The sequence below is a fragment of the Corvus hawaiiensis genome, chromosome Z (assembly GCF_020740725.1).
Source record: "Corvus hawaiiensis isolate bCorHaw1 chromosome Z, bCorHaw1.pri.cur, whole genome shotgun sequence".
Taxonomy (NCBI): domain Eukaryota; kingdom Metazoa; phylum Chordata; class Aves; order Passeriformes; family Corvidae; genus Corvus; species Corvus hawaiiensis.
Window position 1 is genome coordinate 562,206 of NC_063255.1, and position 23,823 is coordinate 586,028.

Sequence of the window (23,823 nt, forward strand, 5' to 3'; positions counted from 1 at the left end):
TACTTTTCAGCAGTACTTCAAAACTTATTAGGCAAAAGAGAACCACTAAAAATCCATGTCCCCAGTGGACGTCTGACAACCACCTCCAGTAAAGAGAAAGGGTCTGAATTCCCAATTAGCAGCCTGCAGTAAGGACTCACAGAAGGACCAGACAGGAGGACTTGCTTTCAAAGCAGCTGCTCTAGCACAACACAAAAGTTTTTACCTTTCACTGAATCAACCTCTGTGGATACAATATTGCTGCTAGCAACAATTTTCTTGCTTGTTTCAAAGCCCGTGGGATACTTTTCTCTCTCAAGAAGAGATTAGCAAAAGTTCTATAAACTATGAACACCTGCAACCTTGTAGAACTATGTTTATGGTACAGTAGAAAAATATTTTGACAATGGATGTTTAGGATTTCTAGCCAATCCACCCGGGGGTGGCTGATCCTTTGTCCAATTAGACTATGAAGAAAAAAGTCTATAAAAGAGTTTGCTAAATAATTAAATAAATCAATCTTGCTGCACAATTCCTGCCTGTTGGATCTCTCCTCTCCTCCCTACGGCTGCCGGATACAGTAATAAACCTCTGATACACTTGTATTTTAATTATTTTTTTTAAAAATCATTAAACATCTTGAACTGGTGTTTCTTGATCTCATGAAATGCACTAGGCCCCTAACATTCAAACTTCTTAAAAGTGAAAAATTACACCTTACACTTAATACAATCCTCTTCATTTTTCCTATGTGAAATGGCACACAAATCCAGTGTAACACTGTATTTTAGACTATCAGTTCCCACAAAAATCCACTGATTTATCCAAGAGCCTCCATCAGTACACAGCAGACATAACTTCAAAGAGCCTCCCAGAAAGAATGAGGTCAGATGAAGTTCTGGAGGATTCTATCACCTCTATCTCAGAGTGTGCTGACAGACAGCAATTTAGACCAGGACACAAATGGGAAGGCAGTATTTGCAAATTTAAATAATAATAACACTACAAATGACAATGAGAAGACCTGAAAGCAGATAAAAGTGGAATTCCCAGAAAAATTACTTCAAAACAATTGTGGTTGGGAAACAGGCAGGTGGGAGAATATGAAGCTCAGGTTTCTCCTGAATGCAGTGATGTGCTCGGCTCCAAACAGATCCATGCCAGTGAAAGCTGCTCTGCCAAGGGCCAGCTCTGGCTGGTGCTAAGACTGCCCACCTGTACCTGGGCTCTGCCACCCTCCTGCCTGGCAAAAGCATCACCCACAACAGCACCAAAGCAATTCCTACTAACTCCAGCGTTACTGGTATAAACTGAATTTGCAGATACTCCCATCATCGCATCACCACTCAAAACCACACGGGAGGCTCACCAGGCTGGCGAGTCTGGGGCAATTTATTGATTGTGAACTGCACAGGGAAAGCCATGGAGCTGGAATAAGGTCTGGTTAACCCTTCACATATACCACTGTGGTTATGTTCAGGGGAAAAAATAAGGAAGCTTAGCTGATGCTTCTGCACTTGGCTGTTACTGATTGGAATGACTGTCTCGGGCTGTGCCACGACAGCAGCAACTCCAGGTACCTCTCTGGACTGTTTAAAATAAGGCCAGAGAGCAAGTGTCACACATACTCTGCACTACCTGACCACGAGCCACCAGGGCCCAGGACAACCAGAACCAGTGTGATTTCAGCCCTGTGACTTTGCTTCCCATCTCCACACTGGCAGGCACAAGTTCCCCACTTGCCATCTGATGGCGGTGACTGGGCTGGAAGTTACAATGTCTGTGTGCATGGCCCAAGCAGCACCAGGCAGCAGGGCTCAAATTGTGTCACAATTTTGTTAGACACTTGGAGATGGACTTTGGTTTGGTTTGCAGAGTTTTGTGCTTGGTTTGTTCCTGATTGTGGGGTTTGTTTTTTTGTTAGATTCGCTGTGTCTGAAGATCAGGATCATACATTTCAATATGTCATAGGAAGAGGTTTAGGTATAGTTTTTCACAGTGGAAGGGCAGTATGAGAAGAGAATCTCTAAAGGATGCTCTTCCCTCTTGGAGGAAATAAACCCGCTTTTTGATGATCACTTGTTCCTTTTCTGGAAAAGGAGGAAGACGCTCAGCAGACTAAAACTTGAACTCACCTACATTCCTGTAGTGGCCACACAACCCTGATACAGCCAAAGCACACCCCCACCCCCCCACACACCACCCCCGAATTCAGCAGCAATGTTACTCTGGTTAATAATATTCCCAACTCAAGGCCAGGCTGGGCGGGGCTTTAAGCAACCTGGTCTAGTGGAAGGAAGGCGTAGCAGAGCAAGCAAAGATCCTGTATCAAACAGCGGAGGTTTAGCTGCATTCACTCCAGTAGCCCAACTAGTTGCCAACAGATCATGCAAACATGTTTACGTAACCACAATCTATATTCTTGTTAGATATTTAATGATTCCAGACCATAAACAGTCAGTGGCTGCACTGTTTAATGACAAAACACACATTCAATAAAACTGTAATCCAACAATAAACTGTGATTGGAGGCTCATTTCTAACCCAGATAACTCCAGGGATTGATTCCACGGCACACACCCACAGCCCAGAGCTGCACCACTGCCTCTTTCACCTGGAGAAAGACAGGACAGGGAGCTGCTTCAACAGGCTTTGCTGGAAAAACCTTGACAGCAGGAAAACTACACCAACTGACAAGAAAATGCCAGTGTGACTCTTAAAACCTGAAATACCTCTGAACTTCTTCAGTCTCAGAAAGACACAAGGCTCGGGTACCCTGGGTGATGGACACTCAGCCAGCTGGGACATGCCAGACTGGGAGAAGTGCTTGCCAGAGGGAAGAGCTGGTTACATTGCAATTACTTTGGGATACCAGAACCCACATGTCACCTCTCAACAGCCCACAGAGTGTCTGATGTGAGCCACTGCTCTTGTTACTGCTCTACAGACTGGGAAAAATAGATTTACTTGTGTGAGACTGCCTCAATGGGCAAAGGGTGCTGGGGGCAGAAGCAGAAAAGGCTGAGGGAGGTGGGTTTGCCCAGACTGGAGAAGGCAGTAACTCTTAATTCCTATGGATCACAGCCTGACATCTGCAGGGAAGTCAGCCTGTACTTTTCACTTTTTAGCTGCTGTAATAGCTTACCTGCAGTAGCTTAAGCTCAGAGCAGAAGTCAGGAATGTCAGTTTTCACAGAGACACTTCATTTTCTGACACAGTTTGTTTTGTTGCATGAATCATCCTATTATCCAACCATAAATTAAATTAGAACTTCCAGCTCTTGGCTGCAGTTAATAATTAATGTTACTGTATGAGTTTCCAACCTCCCCTGGTAAAGCAATTCTTCCAAACACATTAACATTTCAGTGAGTGGTGCTGTCAGTCACTCCAGCAGTTCACTCCTTTGGCCTCTCTTCTTCATCTTGATCAAGTTCCTTTTTTTAAAAGAATAAGAAGTCACAGCCTCTAGCAGTACCTCTTCTCCATTAAGGCTTTGCTCCCCAAGCATTTCTTATTTGGGGGAAGAATCACTCCATTACAGCCTCTGCCCAGAACAGGGGAGAAAAACCAGCCACTCAAACCAGTGCAGAGGCCAAGTTAAGGGGGAAGGCATCTACTCTCACCAGAAACATCTCATGTCAGGCTTTTGGATCCTGGTTGTAGTCCTGCTGTTTCCAACCTACTTACACTCCATGTTCTACCTCCTTCTCCCCCTTCCTTTCCTGCTCGCTTTACAAACACAGCAGCCCTTGACAAAGATTTCACTCTCTTTGTTCATTATGGGTATTTATTTGTCATCTAAATGGATAGCGTAGAGCTAGCAGGCTCTTTCTCCTGAGAACTATGGTGTCTCACAAAGAAAGAGAAAACCGTTCAGCTACTAATCCAGGCTTAAGGCTGACTAGATTTGGGCAATTCAGCAGGAACAAACACAGCCCCTCCTGGCTGGAAGGACAAATCCCACAGTGGACGTCTTCTTCACTCCTTCTCCAGTGCATCCACTGACATACAGGGATAGGTTATGAACAGTCAAAGATGAGAACAGAATTTAAGGTGGTGTGAAAAATAACCAGAGTAAAAAAAAAAAAAAATTAACAAGAATATGCCCAATGCAGGAGACTGAGTAATTCTGCTGCAGAAGTTCTCTCCTAAGCATACATGCATTGAAGGTGCTTTTCAGGAGCAAGAAAAGTAGGTACTATCTTAATTTAAAGGCATTTTTTTTCTTTTAATGGAATATGCTTATCTTTTACACTCTGTAAAAGAACAGACTCTAAAGAAAAACAAATACTGTGATAGCGATACTGAGCGCTTTTTTGACTTGTATCAGTAATTTCTGTACATATATTGATGGTGGAAGGCTTGGAAGGGTTTTAGGGGGGGTTGGGGTGTTGTTTGCATCAGTTGTTGGATTTGGGGTGGCTGTTTGTTTTGGTTTTTAGTTGTATTAATTGCTTATGGGGAATTCCTTCAAAATTTGTGAAATTCTATCAATAAATGGATTGTTGCTGGACCAAGCTCAGAGGTTAGCTCAGTCACTTGTTCCCAGAATGGTACTTGACACTGACTAGACTAAGAAACACTCATTAAAATATTCGCCACTCATTATCTAAAACAAAGGCTGCACTTTGTGTCCTGCCAGGCATTCTGGATGCAAACTGGGGCTCAACGCCCCAAACAAAAGGCACATTCACAATCCATGTTTTGCAGAAGCGCTGCAATAGGGTCAGTCATTCAGCATCCCAAAGCAGGACCTTGTCCTGGGGAAGCACAGATGCATGTTCCTCAAAGAGGCAGAAAAGGAAGGGAGCAGAGGGCACAGCAATGCTGAATTCCTCAGGCAAGTTACAGGCAATGGATCAGCTTCCACAGCAACCAGCTGCATAAAGAAATTATTGCTTCTACCTGCTTATTCTTGACCCTGTACCACATTGCTACCAGCAGAGATGGTGAGGTACACACAGGGCTGGTTGCTCCTGACACCACAAGGACTTCTAGAGAGCTCAGTCAACAACCTCGGGAACAAAGAACGCGATTTTTCTTCCAAGACCACAAATGCATATTACAGTGACTGAAGTACAGTAGTGAAGAGCTCTTGGGATCACACAAATTAACAAAAGTCTGAAGAACAAACTCGGTTTCCTCCAGGCAGGTTTAAGTGAAGTCACATCCCCTTCCAGAAGTAACAAGATGATCTACACAAAGTCCAGTTTTGCTTCTAAATGGTGACCATGCTGTACAAAGCAAAGGGAGAGAACCAGCTTGGAGCTGCAGAGCCCAAACTGCAATGGTACAGAACTGCCTCCTTTAACAGGCTCCCAATGGAGCTCCACAGCAACATACAACGTTAGACGTTCCGTGCCATGGTATTTGTCCTGTATGCAAGCTCATACTGCAGCTGCTTATACTGAATACAGCAAAACCTGCTCCAAAGATCAGGTAACAGCTCCAGAAAACACAAATGCTGGTAAGGAACTTGTGACACTAAGAAAAGTGCTGAAGTGGTCATCAAGAAGCAAAGTTGACAGACACAGCAATGCCCTGAGGGCAACTAAATCAAACCAAACCACCACACTGGGGTCAGCAGTTTGGTTTATGAAGACTTAAGTCTGTGTTAAAGCACAAGACCCAAAATATGAATGAGGGTGGCTGTGTTGAGATTTATTCAGCAAGCAGAAAGTTCAATGCAAAAAAAGGAAAAAACCCCAACCCTCCTGGAATTGCTGTGGCTTCTGGGTAACGTCACACAATTGCTGTAGCATGCAGGTAACTCCCCATTCCCTGCTGAATGTCACCCAGACAAAGAGCAGCATTCTCCCAGTTCAGAGAGTGTGTTGAGGGAGAGAACCAGCCCCACACACACAGACAGCACCACTGAAGCAAAGTCTGTTTTCCAAGTGTGCTAAGCTCCCCTCTCATCCCAAGCTCTGCAAGGAACATGAGTGAGCACAGAGTATGCTCTTGCAGGGCCTTGGCAGTGCCTCCTAACCCAAGGAATCAGCCTGGCATGCCGGACTAGCTAATATCTGCTGAATCCCAGCTTGCATTCCAACACAGGCTGCAGACACAACAGGAGTGGCTCCAGCCCTGGGCAAGGAAAAGGCAGCAACTTGCGTGGCACAAATCGCAGCCCGCTTTGTCAAGAAGCAGCCTGAAAGTAACTGGCCTTGAGAAAGAGCCTGCCAAGGAACAACTGTATGGAACAGGTATCCTGCAGAGGGATTTATTCTCTCTTCCCAAGCATTTTCATAATGAGAAAAAAAAAAAAAAAACCACAAACGCACAAAACTCCAATGCCCAGACAAACAAAGGAACTCAGAGTGATGCTAGAGGAAAAGTACCAGTTCCTCCCATGTAACCAATAATCGCCGAGAGCTACCACTAAACCAGAGTAAGCTGGAATAATGAAAGATTCTCACAATTAGTCTTTCCCAACTCACTGCTTGAATGCAAAAGGGTAATTTGTATTTAATAATTAGAGTGCTGGCCAGCCCAGCAGACACCTTCACTGGCACATAAAGCCTACTATGTAATTTGGTACTATCTTCTGATAGGAATATCCAATCTTTCTGCATCCATAGCAGCAAAGTGCTCTCTCTTCCAACACTCCTAGCCCTCAAACAGTGATCTGGACATCTTCTTTCCTCATCCAGCCTTCCCTAAAAACTACAAGTAAGGTCACAAAACTGTAAAAAACAGTAAATCAATGTACTCCCTGTCCTATGCCATCATGTACCTCCTGCCTCTAAAGCACCTTTCAAGCACTGAAAGCATTTACGGAATATTAGGGAGGAGAGAGGGAAGGGGAGCTTCTCCATGAAAAAGCTTTTCAGAGGTGATCACACAGTGCAGGTTGTCCTCTGTCTCAATTACCTACAATCCTGTCTTTCCATCTGACTGGAAGACTCTAGATTTCTCAGAAAGAAAAATCTCCTTAGTGTCATTGAAACAGCAAGGATGTTCCAGTCTGAGGGGCATCACTCCAAGGACTGACAAGGCATTAATAGCAAGTTTGACAGTGGAGAAGGGCTTAAACCTCTCCTGAAAACTGCAGGGAGTACCACCTCTACCTAAGAAGACAGGAAGAGCACAGACTGCAACCAGAGATCACAGATTAAATCCAAAGGTCAAGAATTTCCCCCATTGCTGGGCACAAGCCCCTCACAGCAAAGACCACCATGCTGGCCCTTCAGCCTCTGCTCACTCTTGAGTTTAACACTGAGCCCCCAGGACATGAGTGAGAAGACAATGGGCAGCAGAACCAAGACCACCAACCAAATCCACAGGAAGGAAAAACCAAGTGTCTCAGATGAATGAGCTGTTGCTAGGCAAACACACGAGCCAGGTGAATGCCAGAGCAAGATGAATTCAGGAAGCCCCCTTAGATAAGACCTCTGAACAGCTTTTTCCATACAGCAGTCCCAGATTTTCAGACATACCACGCTCACAGGGAACACACACATAACGTGTATTCCTCCTGACTAGCTCTCTTCCCCACACAACCTGTCCAGACCGAAGGCCACCTGTGGGAGCCAGGGAGCTCCTGCCCGCTCTGGCCTCCAGGACAGGGACAGGGACAGTGCCTTGGGGTGAGCCCATCCCCATGGCAGCCCCAGCGCCGGGGGCCAACACCCCAGAGATAAGCCAGCAGGAGATGCCTTGGGGAGCTGAGCCAGCCCCAGGACACAGCTGGAACCTGTCTGACCTCCTGATGGCAGCTACTCCAGGTCACACATCCGGCAACACTTGTGTGACAACCCTGGCATCTACCAGCCCTGGCGTGCGATTCCACGCTGGGGGGGATCAGCTACAGCACCGTCTCACCTTCCCGATAAACATCAGGATGCTGAGTGCTAAACCACCGAAACCAGCCAGTTTCCACAGCAACAGTCAGCAATGACTGAGAGCTTCTGTAGCACATTCCAGCCTTATCAAATGCTATCTATTGGCATGTGTGCTCCAGCCTGCAGTGACACCGGGCTGGGGACCCCTGCGCGCTCCAGCCTGCAGTGACACCGGGCTGGGGACCCCAACTTCACTTCCCAAATGCCACAGTCCTGGTGTCCAACACACAGAGGTGACCTAAAGTGGTGAGTGTTTAGTGATTTCCCTCACCAGGTACAGGCTGCAGCAGTCATTTTGGCACTCACCTCCAACCTTCCTCTCACACAGGCTCTACTTCCTGTCCAAGTTTTGGGAATTTGAAACAACAACTTCACTCTCTATAGGGCAGACACTCGAGAGCTGCAGCTGGAAGTCATGTGGCATGCACTGGCCTGGGGTACGGGTATCTGCACTGAATTACAGCTGATCATCTCTCAGTGGAGTAAAATGAAGAAATACAAATGCAGGTACAAGTAGTTCAGAACTGAACTGACCAGACTCAAAATAAAATCAGGCTCCATGACAGCAGCACAAGGGATTAAAGGTAAATTCTCATGATGTCAGCAGGCTGAAGAAACTACTCAGGGTTTTGATAAATCAATTCAAGTAGTGTTAAGAGGCATTTCTTTAATAACAATGTCAATTAAAACAGTGACTAAAGCTTTGACTGAAATGTTTAAAAATACGCACTAGTTCCAAGCCAAAATTTGGACAACATTCTAAGGAAAAAAATGACACAGGTAGGCACAAGATATGAGAAGGTCACCATAAGACTTGAAAACACATTAGCTACAAACGTCAGCATCTTAACTCTGCAGACTTTGAGGCCAGTCACTAACAGTTGTGAAGGGCCCGTGGTTTCAACAGCCTCCAAAGGGGCTCTATCAGCATCCTGCATGAGGCGCATGCAGGAGCACAGTGGCAAATGACCTGGCAGGTAACCCACACCCAGCCTGTAACCACTTAGCACAGTCTGGTTTACAATGTTTGACTTTCAAACTACAACAGAGACTAGTTAAGACAAAACCAAAACTTGACTGTGTGACTTGATTTGGCACAACCTCTGGTACAGCTGCAGGATGTCCCTGCAAAACACTGCTCTGACCTTGCTCCCAGACTGGCCAGACCTGCCCAGCACAGCAACTGCATGACAGGGGTGTCTGCTGGCCTCTGCTGCACCCACCTCTCCTGTTCTGGAGTTCCAGAGTGGCACGGCCACCACCGTTGGGATGCAGCTGGGGCCTAAATAGGGACAAGTGAAATCTCAGCTTCAACACAGGGGATGAAAATGCAACATGTTCTTTATTGTGCTAATTAGATCACAGAATGAGAAGGTAGCTCCTGGATAAGAGAGCATCAGAAGCATCAGGATAATCCACTTTGTACAAAAAAGAAAATTTGGAAAAAAATATCCATAGTGCTACCTTAAGAGAAGAACAATCCATTCAGGTTCCCTGCCCATTATCTCTCCTAAAGGCCCACATCCAGCTCTGGTTTCCAGACCTTCAGCCAGCCTCGCTGGTGGCCAGGGGAAGCCTGTCCCTGTTCCTGCCCAGCTCTCAGGTTGCTACGCCTCCAGTGAGCACTCAGCGGCACTGCTGGAGTCCTGACTTCGTGGCCACAACCAGAGAGCAGCTTATCAGGAAGGAAAACACACCTCTGGTAGTCTCAGGCTACCAATAGCCTGGGAATAGCTGGTTTTTAATGAGAATGCTCTCACTTGTCTCCTACAAGCCTCTTAGCGAGCGTGACTGGGAGGAGAGGATCAGCCCCAGAACTGTGGGCGAGAAGCAGCACTGCAGCCAAGTGAGGCGAGGATGGCGCAGAAGCCAGCCCTCCTGCTGAGGTGCAGAGGCCAGGAGGCACTGCCGACGGGAGAAGGCACGAAGCAAGGTTCATCCCACTCACTGCGCTCCCCAACACGCCCCTGCTCCAACAGCAAGGACGGTGAGTCACCAGCATGGACACTGTCAGGACCCAGGTGTGGCACAGTACTGCTGGGACAAGCCTACCCCGCCACGAAAAACCACACAGCAAGGCTCCCTCCCACAGGGAATAGAAAGGAGAAGTGCCTCCTCAGGCCATGGCAGCAGGAGTGGTGTTATTCACACACAGTCCAGGCCAGGCATGCACAGGAATCCACCTGACCCTGAGGAGTGAATGTTTTTCTGTGGACACTGGAAATAAGGAATAAAATAGTACGTGACCAAACTTGACCAGATGGAACTGAAACAAACCAAATAGCCAGCAAGGATAAATACAGAGATCTTTCTGGCATCCACCCAAACATGTGCCTCCACCACTTATCCAAAACAAGCGCAGGCTGTGCAAGGAACATGCCCCTCACTGTGGCACACAGCACCTAAGCTGCCCAACTCACCACTCCTTGGATCAGGCAGTTCTCCACCTCAAGTGTCCACCCATCCACCGGGGTGGGTGTAAACTTTAGCTCTAAGACTGCTTTTTAAAATAAAAAGGGGGCGGGGGGAAGGAACATATGAACTGAGGAAGGGAGGTGATCCAGCAACCCTGAACTCTAAACAGTGATGCCATTCCCACAGCTATAAAATGGAGTTGCATGTCCATCAGTGCCATATGCTCTCACTCAGTTCACTAAAGCAAGACCTGTCCAGGGAAAGAATTTTCAAGTTCTTTCAGCTCAACAGTTACAAACAATGGCCAAGCCAATATTTTATAATACATCAAACATCATTGTACCAAGAGCAGAGGTTAAAGAAGCAAGTCCATTGCTCCTTGCTCTTCACTGAGCAGCAAAGCTGTTGCTTTTTTAATGAGGCTGAATCAGCACAAGCACAAAGCCCACACTCACAGTTTTGTCCACACACCACTTCTCCCTCTCACCATTCCCTTCACCACAAACAGCAGGAACGGTAAACTCAAGAAATCTTTAAAAAAAAGGTTAAAAGCTCCACCTGTTTGTTAGGGAATTCATCCATTTAACATTCCTATATGACTACAGATGAGCTGCTTTTAGACAAACTTACCACAGACTTCATCAGGGTCAGGATTCTAGCCAAAGCTCTGGATTCACGAGACCCACGCAGCCAACTCCACAGCTCGCAGCCACCAAAGAGCAGGTGCCCTGCCCTCCCTCTACACACACCCTCCACCATCACCCCCAGCAGCTCCTGCCACATACCTCTGACTTTGATCACCTTTCCAGAAGTTACTGCAATTCAACAGCCCCACAAAGACATGGGAGGCTGTCTGCAAATTTGTACTGGGCCACGGGTGTTCCCAGGGTGTACAAGAGAAAGCAGCATCTCCCTTTCAGCAGTGTAAATCCACTGGATTTGTGTGGGCTGCTCCAGAAGCCATCAGCCCCAACTCCCTCTGCTCAAGTGGAGGGTGGAGTTGCAAGTGAACTGTCCTGGGATCGACCACTGAGACCAGCACCAGCTGAAGGTCCTCAGCACTCAGCAAACACCAGCACCAGCTGAAGGTCCTCAGCACTCAGCAAACACCAGCACCAGCTGAAGGTCCTCAGCACTCAGCAAACACCAGCACCAGCTGAAGGTCCTCAGCACACCACACACCCACCTGTGCCACAAGGGCCCAGTGCTAAGGAAGCAGTCACAACAGACAGCCCTGTAGTATACCCAACCCATAAATCCACATTTGGTTCATTTTAATAAACTGGGCTGACATACCTCTGATGGGAGCAACCAGTACAGCCTCATTTCCAGGCACCTGGGCTGTCTACATCACCGATGGTCTCAGCTTGGCCTCCTCTTTCCCACCCCAAAACCCAACACTTCTGTGGGGACTTCATTTTTGTCCACATGGCACAGAGCTTGTATGTTGGAACCACCTGGTCACACCTCCCTCCACCAACTCCTCTCCACCAGCAGGAACTGACATGTCCACTTGACCATCATGTAGGACTGAAAGCTTTAGAAGTAATTTTGCCTTTAGTAGCACCTCTGAGCGATGCTGTGATTTACCAGACACACAATGTCAGCCGAGATCCAAGATGACAAGGCCATATGTAAACTAGTACACATATATCCCTGCCAAAGCTTTGAGGCTTCTGGACAGCTGGGCAGTGACAGCAGCTTCCCAGCAATCCCCCACCAAAGTACCAAGTGGGTCCAGCCCTGCTTTGGGGGTGCCAGCACCCAGGGAACCCATGTGCTCACCCAGCACATCCCACCGCAGCGCCTGGTCCAGAGCAGACTCTTTCCCATTTCAGTTCTAGAGATGTATGTTACAAAAGTACACAATAAAATATGAAAAACCAGGACAAAAGAGACATCCTTTAACTCCCACGGGTAGTTACACCAGCCAACAGCACAACTGGGCCAGCAAATGGCTTCCAATAAGAACTACGAGCAAACACTAAAGGGAAGATACAAGCCAACACCTGCCAACATCACCATGGTATCACACCCAGACTTCGGGCTCGAGGACCTTTGAGAGGTGAATCCGTAACTCCAAATTCCAGCCCAAGAGAATGAGGCAATCTATTTGTAACAGCAAGTCAGCCATTGTTTCCTTTCAGATGTTTTGGTTAGTTTTTCTTTTGGACATAGAGTTGGGATCTGAAGACTGCAGATTATGTTTACTTCCCACACTGGACAGAACACCTGATCACTACCTGGTCTATGGAGGGGTGCGCCAAAAGTTATAAAATCTACCAAGAAATTTTTGTCAAGGAAAAAAATGGTCATCTATCAAGCCTGTTTAATCAAACAGGCAAAAACATTTGAGTGAAATGTCTCAGCTTTCATTTAGCAGCAGCAATAAGCGAAGATTGCATAGACACACCAAAAGCTGCAAAGAAAAGCAGCCTGTTTGGTGTTCCGCAGAAAAAAAATCAAACCCTGAGAAAGTAAAGCAGTGTCTCTATTGTAATTTCTCAGTGATTAAAAAGTCCAATACTTCTGTTGATTTATGTAAAAAGCTGAAGACAGTTTATGTCAGTTGCTCCCTGGCGTGAAGGAGACCTGACAGACCGTCTCTCATTGGAGTTGCTGGATAAACAGAGAGGGAGGATGGCAAGCAGAGCATGAGGCCAACAAAATTCCATTGGGCTCTCCTCCCTCCAACACGCCCCCGAACTGCTCTTCCTTGCTGTTAGTTCACCTTCCAGATCACTTCACTCTTGGAAGAAAAAAGCTTCTTCATTCTCCAGAGAACTTACACACAACCATGACCTCCATGACCACCTTCACACGGACACTGGCCACAGCCTCCAGAGCAGCATGCTCCAAACCTCACGCCCAGTCCCACCAGGAAGAGGCCAAAAGCAGATTTTCCCCACCACACCAATGTCCGAACAGACCATCCATGAGGGAGTCCTCCCAGCACACCTTCTCCTGCACACTGCTCATCACTCCCATCTCTCCAAAATCCCACCATGAATTCGGTGTGATCATCTACATAACATAAAGATGCTTAAAGAGAGTCAGACTTTGAATTGCTTTCAATTAAAACCACCACAGATTACAGGAACATACTTCCACCCTCAAGCCAGCATTATTCAACACTAGGGTCTGCCAAAGCAGAGAGGATGGCACAGTTGCACTGCCCATTCCAAATCGTTCTGCTCCTCTCCAGCAGATAAACTACATGGAAACAGGAAAACCTGACTTGAGCTGGCAGGACACCAACACAGCCACACTGATCCATGCAGTGAGGCACAACAATAGAGCACTACGGCTTCATGGCAAAGCCCAACTCATTCATGGAATGATTCCTCAGAATAGACAGTGTTCTCACAACCGGAGATACTTATTTTGATTACAGGTAATCAAAATTTGATTAAGGTTCCCAAATCCTAGAAATCAAGACTCTGACAAACACCTACAGCCTGCCAGTGCACAGGAATTATGGTCAAATGGAGGGAGGAAAAAAAACGAACAATTAAAAATATACACACCATGTCTGTTGCCCAGTCAAGACATCACCTGGCAGACATAATGCATCTCAATACATTCCACAATCCATCTCAGAAATCAAGTTTCTGGATTTGTTTTGTTGGGGCTTTGAGTTGTTTTTACAGATTGGTTTATTTTTAACTATTTTAACTGCAATTAGCTTCCAGGCCTGTGCAATTTAGCCACATCTCTTCTTTTAAAATTAATTACTAGTTCTCTGCAGAAGACAATCCCTTTCCTGAGGATTTGGTTTTCTTCCTTCTTTCTGGCAAGGGAGAGGAAAAGACTGTGGGAGCAGGGGAAGGGAACACTCCAGCACTAGTAACCGGGCAGTTTAAGAACCCGTGCTGAAAAAGTTGGCATGATAGTGTGTTAAATACTTCTGAAAACCACAGTTCCAGTCCCAGGTAAACCCTGGCAGGTGTTAGTACTGACCTGGCAGCAGCTCCAGTCCTGAGCTGAGCATGCCAGCAGTAAAACCACATTCCTTCCACCCAGGGCTCGAGGTAGGAGTCACCCAACCTGCGCCACATTCCTACCCAGCCTACCCAAAATAACAGCGTGCACAAGATTGCACTGCACTTCTTTCCGAAAGGGGACAGAGCTGCCCAGCAGCACTTCTTCTACTGCTACAGTAAAACCTTCCCATTCAACACAATGAAATATTTAAGAGAAAGTCGCAGTGAAAGCAAAAGATGGAGAAATTTATGGAAGTTAATGAGATTTCTCATTACCAACACCAAAGTTTAATTGTAATTAAATCAAGCTACTTCTGCACATTGTTATCACATCTACGACTTTCTGTTGACTGAAGCTGTTGGATAATCCAGCCCTCACTGCTATTACAAGGCCTGGAGGTTTCCAGCTTGCCCAGAAAGTCCCAGTTTATATTGCACAGAGTTTAATTAAGCAAAGGTCTTGGCCTCATCCAATCTTCTGGGACTGAGAGGTTGTCAATTCGGCACAATCCAGCAGAAATCAGTGAGCTGCCAACAGGCTGCACCCACAGCACCACCTCCGATGTGGCCTCCAGATCCTACAGCATCTGTGCAGGCAGCCCACCTCGCACCAGGAGCCGTGTTTGGTTCAGAAAGGATAAGTGTTACATCTCACAGAACCTTTCACTGGCTGGAGACACAGCTCCAGCCTAGAAGCTGCAGGGCTGAATTCTTCCCACTACATCCTAAGATGTAACACCGATTCCCTTCTGACGGGTAAGCTCGTTCTGCATTCGTACCATGCCTGGTGATATTTCCAAAACAAAACACAGCAAACCCCATCAGAGATGTGTTAACCGTGACTGCCAGCACAAGCTGTGCCCCGGGGGTGAGGTGCCTGCTCACCAGCGGGTGTGGGGCTCACAGTCCATGTTTGCTTCCCAGGAAAATGGCCTCTGTGCAGGAGCAGAGAACCTCGAGTTCCCATTTCCCATTACACAGTGCCCTCCAACGGCCAGCCCTTCACACGGAACCCGAGGAATGCTTACCCCCCTTCCCAAAGGCAGCAGCAGAACCACCGGTTGCACTGCCTGCATACCACCCTCAGAGGACAGGACAGCAGCCAGGGGAGACAGAGCCTCTCTGAATGGAGGTATAGCTAAAACTAACCCTCCTTCTCTCCCTCACACCCTCATGTTAATACAAGCCACCTTAAATGTCTTTACAGTCATTTTATAATAAAATTAGAATTTACTTAGTGTCAGTACTAGCGACCAAAACATGCCAATAACTCATTAAAATCAGGTTTAAAATGCAGGCTTTTATAAAAATCTATTGACCTCCTGAGAACCACAGCCTATTTTGTTATTCTGCCATACAAGTAGACATGCAAGCCCTGTCATTTATGAAATGTTTCCTTACCTGGACTTTTCAATCATCATTTAAGGTTTATGTGTTATCCCTGAAGCCAGTGCACTTAGTGTCTATAAAAACAATTCAGGGTCAATAAAAAAGTCACTATTCTGAATTCCTTATTGCTAAGACAGTGTCAGTGCTGTGACCAAGGGAGGCCCCTCTCACCCTCAGAAAGCAGAGTGAGGCTTTATGTAACCAGAACATTCAGAGCAGAAACAACAGAGCTCTCATTTAAAGGGTCTGTGTTCAGTGGTGGTGACAAAAGGTGCATCTTCTCAAGGAACTCAAGGGTTTTTTCACTCTGGGTTCAGGTATGCAGTGGGCTGGGCTGGAGCTCCTGGGGCCAGGGGTGCACCCCTGGGCAGACTGGCCCCCCACACTGCCCCTTCCCACCTCGCAGCTGAGGAGCCACAGCTGCCCACAAGCTGCTTCTCTGGCACATCACTGCCCTGGTCCTTCATCCAGCGCTCTTGCAGTGCCACAGAACTCGATGCTCCAGTGCTGCTCCGGGAGCTGAGCTGGGAGCCAGAACGATGAAGGGACACAGCTCTGGAGGCCCTCCCCAGCACCAGTGCTGGCAGGGGCTCCGTGGGGATGGCCTGGGCTCAGGAAACATCTCTGGCCATGCCAGCACAGTGTGGAAGCCAGGTGAGCAGCAAGGTACAGCCTCACCACCGAGGCAACACAACAGGAAACGGCACCTGAAATCTAACTGCAACCATCTACAACACTGACACTGCCCCAACAACTCTGCATCATCATCACTTCCAAAGTTTACTGTTTGCTTCAAATGCAAAGTAGAGAAATCCAACACTGAACTCCCATATGTCACTGCTGTCACCAAGTCCAGGGAGGGAGGGAAAATCGCAGCCCTTTTCCTCCCCAATAAATCTTGTTGATCATGAGCAATAACATCTTCCTCTTGAGGCCCTGCAGCCCCATCTCATGGATCTGTTAACATGACACTCGACTACAGGGAAGGAGACACCCTCAAGGGAGATCATTCCAGAGCAACAAATCCGTCAGGAACATGTAAACACAAGGCACAAAAGCCAACCTCCCATATGCCTCAGTCTGAAACAGTTTGCACAGACAGTTTATCCATCATGGCACAAGCTGCACTTCCCCACAGCACCACTGTGGCAAATCTTGGCTTATTCCTTACCCTGATGTTAGATCCAGTACAGGTGAGCCTGTGCTTCAGGAACTCATCCTGTCCACAGGAACCATTTCCATCACACTCAGAACTGGGTTTGTTTCCTTTTCCCCAAAGTGTGTCTCAGTAAAGCGAAGCACCACAGAGCCTCCTGAGGTCCTGAAATCCTTCAGGATTCATTCCTCAGGCACAAGGCTTTGCCCAGCACAGCACACAAGAACTAAGATGAAAGGTTAGGCTGCAGTGACTACACCCAGAATTATTTGAGGCATATGGGATTGTATCTCACACATCAAGATATTTTCAGGAACATAAGATCCTTTTGACAATTTCTAAGGCATGACAAAATGTCATCTCAGTAGGAAGCTTCTAATTCCAATTGATTCAATCACAAGTCACAGAAGTTGAATAGAACTTGAAAAGAGAAGAACTGCAGAGAGCAGTTTCACATATGAACCTTTTTCCCCCTAATATTTTAAAATATAAAAAGACAACCTTTCTTCAAGGATCTTTTTTCTGAAGTTCCATTTTTTATTCAAGCAAACAAGATCCAAGAAGCTGCAAGTTTTGCTTCCATCCAAGGACACTGAGAAAGCAAAATGTTTGTGGATTTGTGTGGGCAACATTTGACTCTCAAGAAACCCAAACTGAAACAAAGGAGAGGTACACTTAAATCACAAATATTTTCAGCTACAAAGGGCTGTAAGTTTTTATATATACTGATATTTAGGGATTGCCTGAAAGCACCTAAGCTTCCAAGGAGCCTGTGTAAATATTATTTCACAGAATTGCAAAGAGGCTGAGGTTGGGACGGGCCTCTGGAGGTCACTTGGCCCACCCCCTGCTTAAGCCAGAGCTGGCTGCCCAGGCCTGTGTCCTGATGGTCCCAAACAGCCCCAAGGATGGAGCTCCAACACCCTCTGGGCAGCCTGGCCCAGTGCTGAGGTCATCCCAACAGTTAAAAATTGTCAGGATATGAATCTGATTTACAACTAATTTTACCTAATTAATATAAAACACTTTACAGTTCAGGTTTACAAAGAGGTTGATCTGTGAACACAATGTGGTCTGTCATGACAAACTAAAATGGTTGGCTCCTACCCTGTGACTCAGTGATCCCCAGATCCCCAACCTGCCTAGCATCCCAATACCTATCAGAGTCCCTGGGCAAAACGGAACAATGTCCCCCTGGAAGGCAGCCCTGTGAACCACAGCTCCCCACAGTGATGAGCGCAGGCCCAAACTCTGCAGACACGCCAGCACACACGCAGCCCGAGCCTGCTCCACGCCTACCACACACATCAGCTGTGCAAGCAGGAGGGAAGCCTGTGCCTCTGGTCTGTCGGAGAGATTGCTGGTTCTCTGGAGAGCCACTCAGCAAGTCCAGCTTGCATGCAAATCACTGCATTTTCCAATCAGCAAATGCGCCAGGAATGGAAGCACTGCACAAGGCCAACTCAAAGCCCTCCAAAACCCACATACAACAGATCTGCAAACTGCATTTCAAACCCAGGCAGGAACAAAGGAAATGAATAGGCTGAATACGTCCACATACACAATTCAGCCTCTCACAGCTCTCTCACAGCTAACAGAGCTCTGCCTTCCAAAAAATGATGAGCCAAGTCCAAGCCAATGCTAGCGGGAAGTCATTACCCACACAAGCCAGCATGCAGAGAACTGTCAGCACACCTTCCTCAGCCCTCTTTACTAGAGCTACCTTACAGCCACCTTCTTGAGAGAGATCATCCTCCCCTCCTCTGTGCTCTCCTCTGTCCATTACTAGACACTCAAGAGCAGGTCAGGCTCTCAGGGTCGTGAAACTACAGCCCAGCAGGCTGCATCACCTGCACCCTTCTCCATGCCACCCCTCCCTCAGTCCCTGTTCCCTCTTTCTCCCATCCTATTTCCATTTGTGGACTCCCACCGCAGTTTTAGATGGTCACTGCTCTTCCTGAGAAGTGTCCAGCATTAGCAGATGCACGGCAAAGCAGGAAACAAAGCACAGTCTCCTGTCCCTCAGGCAGTGCGGCTGTGGTCATCACTGCAGCTGTGACATGGGTCACTGCTGAGAGACCAGAGCCTTTCTTTTCCCAGCAGCTCCTTTTCCAACAGCTTGGTTTTACCTCGGGAGATGAGTGACAAACACATCTCCTTGCCCACTGCTCCACAGGCCAGGTCCCCAGCATCAGCTGAGGCTGAGCATCATGTCAGGAGCAGCCCCTGCTCTCCCGAGATCCTTCCACCTCCGAGCCAAGGTGAGAGCAGCCAGCAGATTTCTCCCTGTATCCGTTTCTCTTTAGCATTCTGTTCAAGTACCAGCATATGTCGAGGCAGGGACAAAAGACACAGTGAGCGCACACACAACAGAGAAGGCAGCAGCCAAGCTCCAGCTCTCAGCCACCTCCCTGGGACCTGGCAGGATGGCTCCAGGCTTCCCTTTTCCTCACAGATCACACTTGCTAATATAAGCACAAAAGCACCCCCAATCAAATGGTTTAGGGTGCCCATTTTGGGACAGCAAATCCCACTGCCTTTAACTGTTCCCTAAGCCTGTGCAGACCCCCCCCATCAGCCCAAGAGCAGGCAGGATCACCACAGGCCCGCTGGCAGCAGGAGCAAGCAGGACCCTGCAGATGGCTCGGCAGTGGGCCCGGCTACCTGCAGGGTCGGGCAATGCACCGGAGCTGGCCCAAAGCTGCTTGGGGACTGGTGCCAGCCACCGCTGTGCTCACATGAAGGATTATGGAAACAGCTCAGTGAGGAGAAGGTTCTCCTCTGCTGTTGTGCTCACTATCTACAGCACCCAACTGGAATGCCCTCTCCTCTCCCCTACCTTCACACACAGGCAGAGCATTTGCAATCAGCTTTATAATTTAACAACAACAGAATGACCCCCCCCCCCCCCAACACCCACTCCTGCCCAGGAACCTCCTTCCCAATGAGAATTAAACGTTACAGCCAGTCATCCAGACTCAGCGCCCCTAAAATACACCAGGTAAGAAACATTGTCTGTGAGGTTCACAAGGCAGAAGATGTTTTTAACGTTAGTTTCTTCTACACCACAAACAGACTGACACATCATCCTTTGTGTTCAGCCCCACAAAACCGGAAGCAATGCTGTTGTAATTACTATTCACTCCTGTAAAAATAAAAGCAGTATTTGTGCTCCTAATAGCTGATACCCTGAAACCACAGCCCAGTAATGCAGCCTTGCCCATTGCTGATGCTCTATGACACTGGCTCCTAAGAAAAGGAGCAACCGACCAAGGCCATGAAACAAAAAAAGGCATTAAATAGGATTTTTAACATTTACCTAAAGTAAACTGGACTGTTCTCATGCCTGTGACATTTTTGGTTCTGCAGAAGACATCGGCTGATAAAGCCGGCACACGGTGATTACTTATCGCGGGTCCTACCTCGCTTATCAGCTCCATCTGCATTGGGGCCAGGTTGTGTCTGACACAGTACCCGGCGCACCGGCCCCGCGGCCGCTCCCGGGGGACACTGGCAGCGCTGGGGGGAGGAGGCGGAGAGGGGCGGCCGCCCCCGCCCCCGGCACCGCCGGCCGCAGCTCTTTGTTCGCTACCGGTCCGGCCGAGGCACCCGCGGGCTCCGGGCGGCCGCACCTGCCGAGGGTGCGGGCAGCGCACCCCGGGCCAGGCCGTCCCCGGGCAAGTGGCCGCTGCGGGAGGGGCGCAGAGCCCTGCGGGGCGGGCAACGCCTGCCCTCCCAGACCGACCCTCGACCTTCGCCCAGCTCTCGAACCTCCGCCGCGGCTCCCACCGACGGCGCTCCGGCAAAACCCCGCACCCAGCCCGTCCGCGCCGACCCACCTCGTCCTCTGAGAGCCCGTACACCGGCTCCGCCGCCGCGGTCGCCATGGAGCCGCTCCCGGGCCCGCCGAGCCGCCCGCCGCCGCCTCCTGCTGCCGCCGCCGCTGCTACTGGCCCGCGGGCGGCGGAAGGCGTCGGGAGCCGAGCCCGGCGGAAAAGGGCCGGGGGCGGGGCCGCCCGCGCTGCCGCCGCCGCCGCGGGCCGGGGCTGAGCGCGGCCGCAGGGACGGAGAGCGCCGGCGGGGCGGGGAGAGCGCCGGGCCGGCCCAGCGGCGGCGGGCGGGGCGGGCGGGGAGAGGCACAAAGCACGGGAGGGGCCGCACTCCGCGGCCGCACCGCCCTGAGGGACGGGCGTGGGAAAGGGGGGCGGGAAGGGGGAGAAGGGGGCGCGCGGGGTGCGCGCGGGATGCGCGCGCTCGGGGCGGGCGCGTGGGCGCGCTCGGCGCTTCGCGCGGAGCTGGCGCGCGGGGGCAGCACGCGCGTGTGGCAGGCGCCCCCCAGTGGGCGGGAGCGGCGCCGCCGGGCCTGGACTGCGGGGCCGCGCCCGGTGCGGGCAGCGGGATGTGCCCCGGGATCTGCCCCGGGATCTGCCCCGGGATGTGTCCCCGGATGTGTCCCCGTGCGGGCAGCGGGATGTGCCCCGGGATCTGCCCCGGGATCTGCCCCGGGATGTGTCCCCGGATGTGTCCCCGTGCGGGCAGCGGGATGTGTCCCGGGATGTGTCCCGGGATGTGTCCCCGGATGTGTCCCCGTGCGGGCAGCGGGATGTGCCCCGGGATGTGCCCCGGGATGTGCCCCGGGATGTGTCCCCGGATGTGTCCCCGTGCGGGCAGCGGGATCTGCCCCGGGATGTGTCCCCGGATGTGTCCCCGTGCGGGCAGCGGGATGTGTCCCGGGATCTGCCCCGGGATGTGTCCCGGGATGTGGCCCCGGATGTGTCCCCGTTGTGGGCAGCGGGCCCTGCCCCGGGATCTCTCCCGGGATGAGTCCCGGGATGTGTCCCGGGATGTGTCCCCGTGCGGGCAGCGGGCCCTGCCCCGGGATGTGTCCCGGGATGTGTCCAGGGATGTGTCCCGGGATATGTCCCCGTGCGGGCGGCGGGCCCTGTTCCGGTGTCCCGGTGCAGGCCCGGGATGAGCAGGAGCAAAGTCCCCGCTGCCCGCGGCTCTCTGGAGCAGTGGGAGATGGTCGCTCACTGTGGCATTTTTTCTCTCGCCGCCGCGGATTTTAGGGAAGCAAAACACAGTGGGCACTTGGAGCGAGGGCACTTCTGGGCAAAATCAAGTCCCGCTTTAGCTCTAAATGAGCTTTTGATTTGTTTTCCGCCCCTGAGCTGGCTCTGCCCCGGGCCGTGCCCCTCCCTGTGTTAATCACCCATTTATGATCTCTCGGTATCTCCTGGCAGTGCGGTGGTGCTTAAGTGGAGGCTAATGAGGAAGTTCGATGGCAGCGGTGCCCAGACACGTTTATGCTCTATTACATTTACTTGTAAGTGTACAGTGTGTTACCAAAGGCACGTGGGGCCACTGGCACGGGACAGATCTGTCACCACAGCCCAACACAAGGCTGTTCTGTGCACTTCGGACAAGTGCCACTGGCTCTGTCTTCAGCAGCCCACCTCCGTGTGCTCAGGTGCTTTATACCTGTTTCTGTTTCACGGAGCTGAGCAGAACGGGAAAAAGGAGATCCCTTTCTCTGGAGAGATTCCACAGCAGTCTGTAGGCCAGAAAGCGTTTTTTCCAGCCTTTCCAAAGCCCTATCTGGGGCAGGAAGGATGTGACCTCTGCCCAGACAGCAGTGCCCCGGAGCTGAGCATGAACTGTTAAAGTCCAGCCTGGGGAGACATCAGCCTTTGTACTCCCACGGATCCCTCCTGGCCATAAACTACACGTGGTGCAGGCAGTCCCGGGCACGGCCGGGCCGGGCCTTCCCCAGCACCAGGGGCAAAATGCTCCTGTTTGCCTGGCCAAGGCGAGCCCTGGGATGTCCGGGTGCACAGGAGCACCTGGCACCAGGCTCATTGCACAGGTCTTACGCCAAGAGAGATTCAGTTTTATTCTTTGTTCCAAGCTCAGCAGATCATTCCCAACTCTGGATGTAGCTTTCCCCCCTGCTTTTCACTGACCTACTTCGTTGCCTTAACAGAAGCATCTCCTCCACCTCCCATCCCCGGGATACCACGGAAACACAGGATTTCAGTAGTCCTTTCATTCAGTTCCATAAACACAGTTCTTTGCCTCCCTTGTCTTTCTGTGCTGACACCAAGAGTTGGAAACCATCAGGAACCTGGCATGTTTCTATTCAAGAATGTTTCTATTTCTGAAGAGCAGTATGAAAAAGAAACAGTTGGGTGTAATTCAACAGCTGGAAGTGGACTGTAATCCTAGCACTGTAAAGGTGGTGGTACATGGAAAACTCAGAATCCAGATCTTTTCTGCAGCACATGTTCACATCCCTCTGGAATCACATCCATGGCTTTTTCCTTCCACCTCACAGCACCTGGACTGCTGGTGGTGTACAGTCAGCCAGCATTCCCACCAACAGGTGCTCCCCAGGGAAAAATACGCTTGTACAGGAGCAAAATGAAAGGATCTCTGAGGCCAGAGCATGACAATTAGTGCCACTAACAACTCAATTGGATTGCAAAGCTTTAGTATCAAATCCAGGCTGAAGATTACTTGTTTGTTTGCCTGTGCATGTTACATGCATAATTCCTCTTTGGAATTGTGTTTACAATAATAGATGGCCCTGGAGAGATGTAATTCATGTGATAATGCTGACATCAGAAATCTCCAGGTGCAGCTCGGATGATTTATAACTGGCCTCTTTATAGAACCAAGCCCCATGAATTATTTACAATTTTCTGAGAAAAATAGATTTAGTATGTCCTATGGCTGGCAATTCTCCATGAGAGCTGACGCTCCATCCACCTGTGCAGGACGGGAAGCAGTGGGGAGTGGGAGCAGCCCATGCGAGTGGTGCATTGAGGAGGAGCAGCTGCCCCGCACGCAGCACGGGGCTGGATGGCACCTGGGCATGGGGGCATAAGGACAACATGAAGTAATGGCTTGCTGGGCCAGATCTCCAGTGACTGCTTCACCACTTCCCTAGAAATTCCAGGCATCCCTGATACAAAAATGTTACCTGGCCATTGTGGTGTGTTTCACAAGGAATCTTCAGAAACTGCCAATAAAACACCTGGTGAAACACTGAAAGCAC

The 23,823-nt window shown here is 49.7% G+C and overlaps 1 protein-coding gene across 1 annotated transcript in view; it reads right to left on the minus strand.

Annotated features, from left to right (window-relative positions):
• Positions 1 to 20,703, minus strand: part of NEDD4L (NEDD4 like E3 ubiquitin protein ligase) — a 103,813-nt gene extending 83,110 nt beyond the window's left edge. Inside the window, exon 1 of the mRNA XM_048290901.1 lies at positions 20,606 to 20,703. Coding sequence (XP_048146858.1) covers positions 20,606 to 20,653 — 48 coding nt within the window. The 5' untranslated portion in view covers positions 20,654 to 20,703. The remainder of the gene's footprint in view (positions 1 to 20,605) is intronic.
• Positions 20,704 to 23,823: the final 3,120 nt, after the last annotated feature.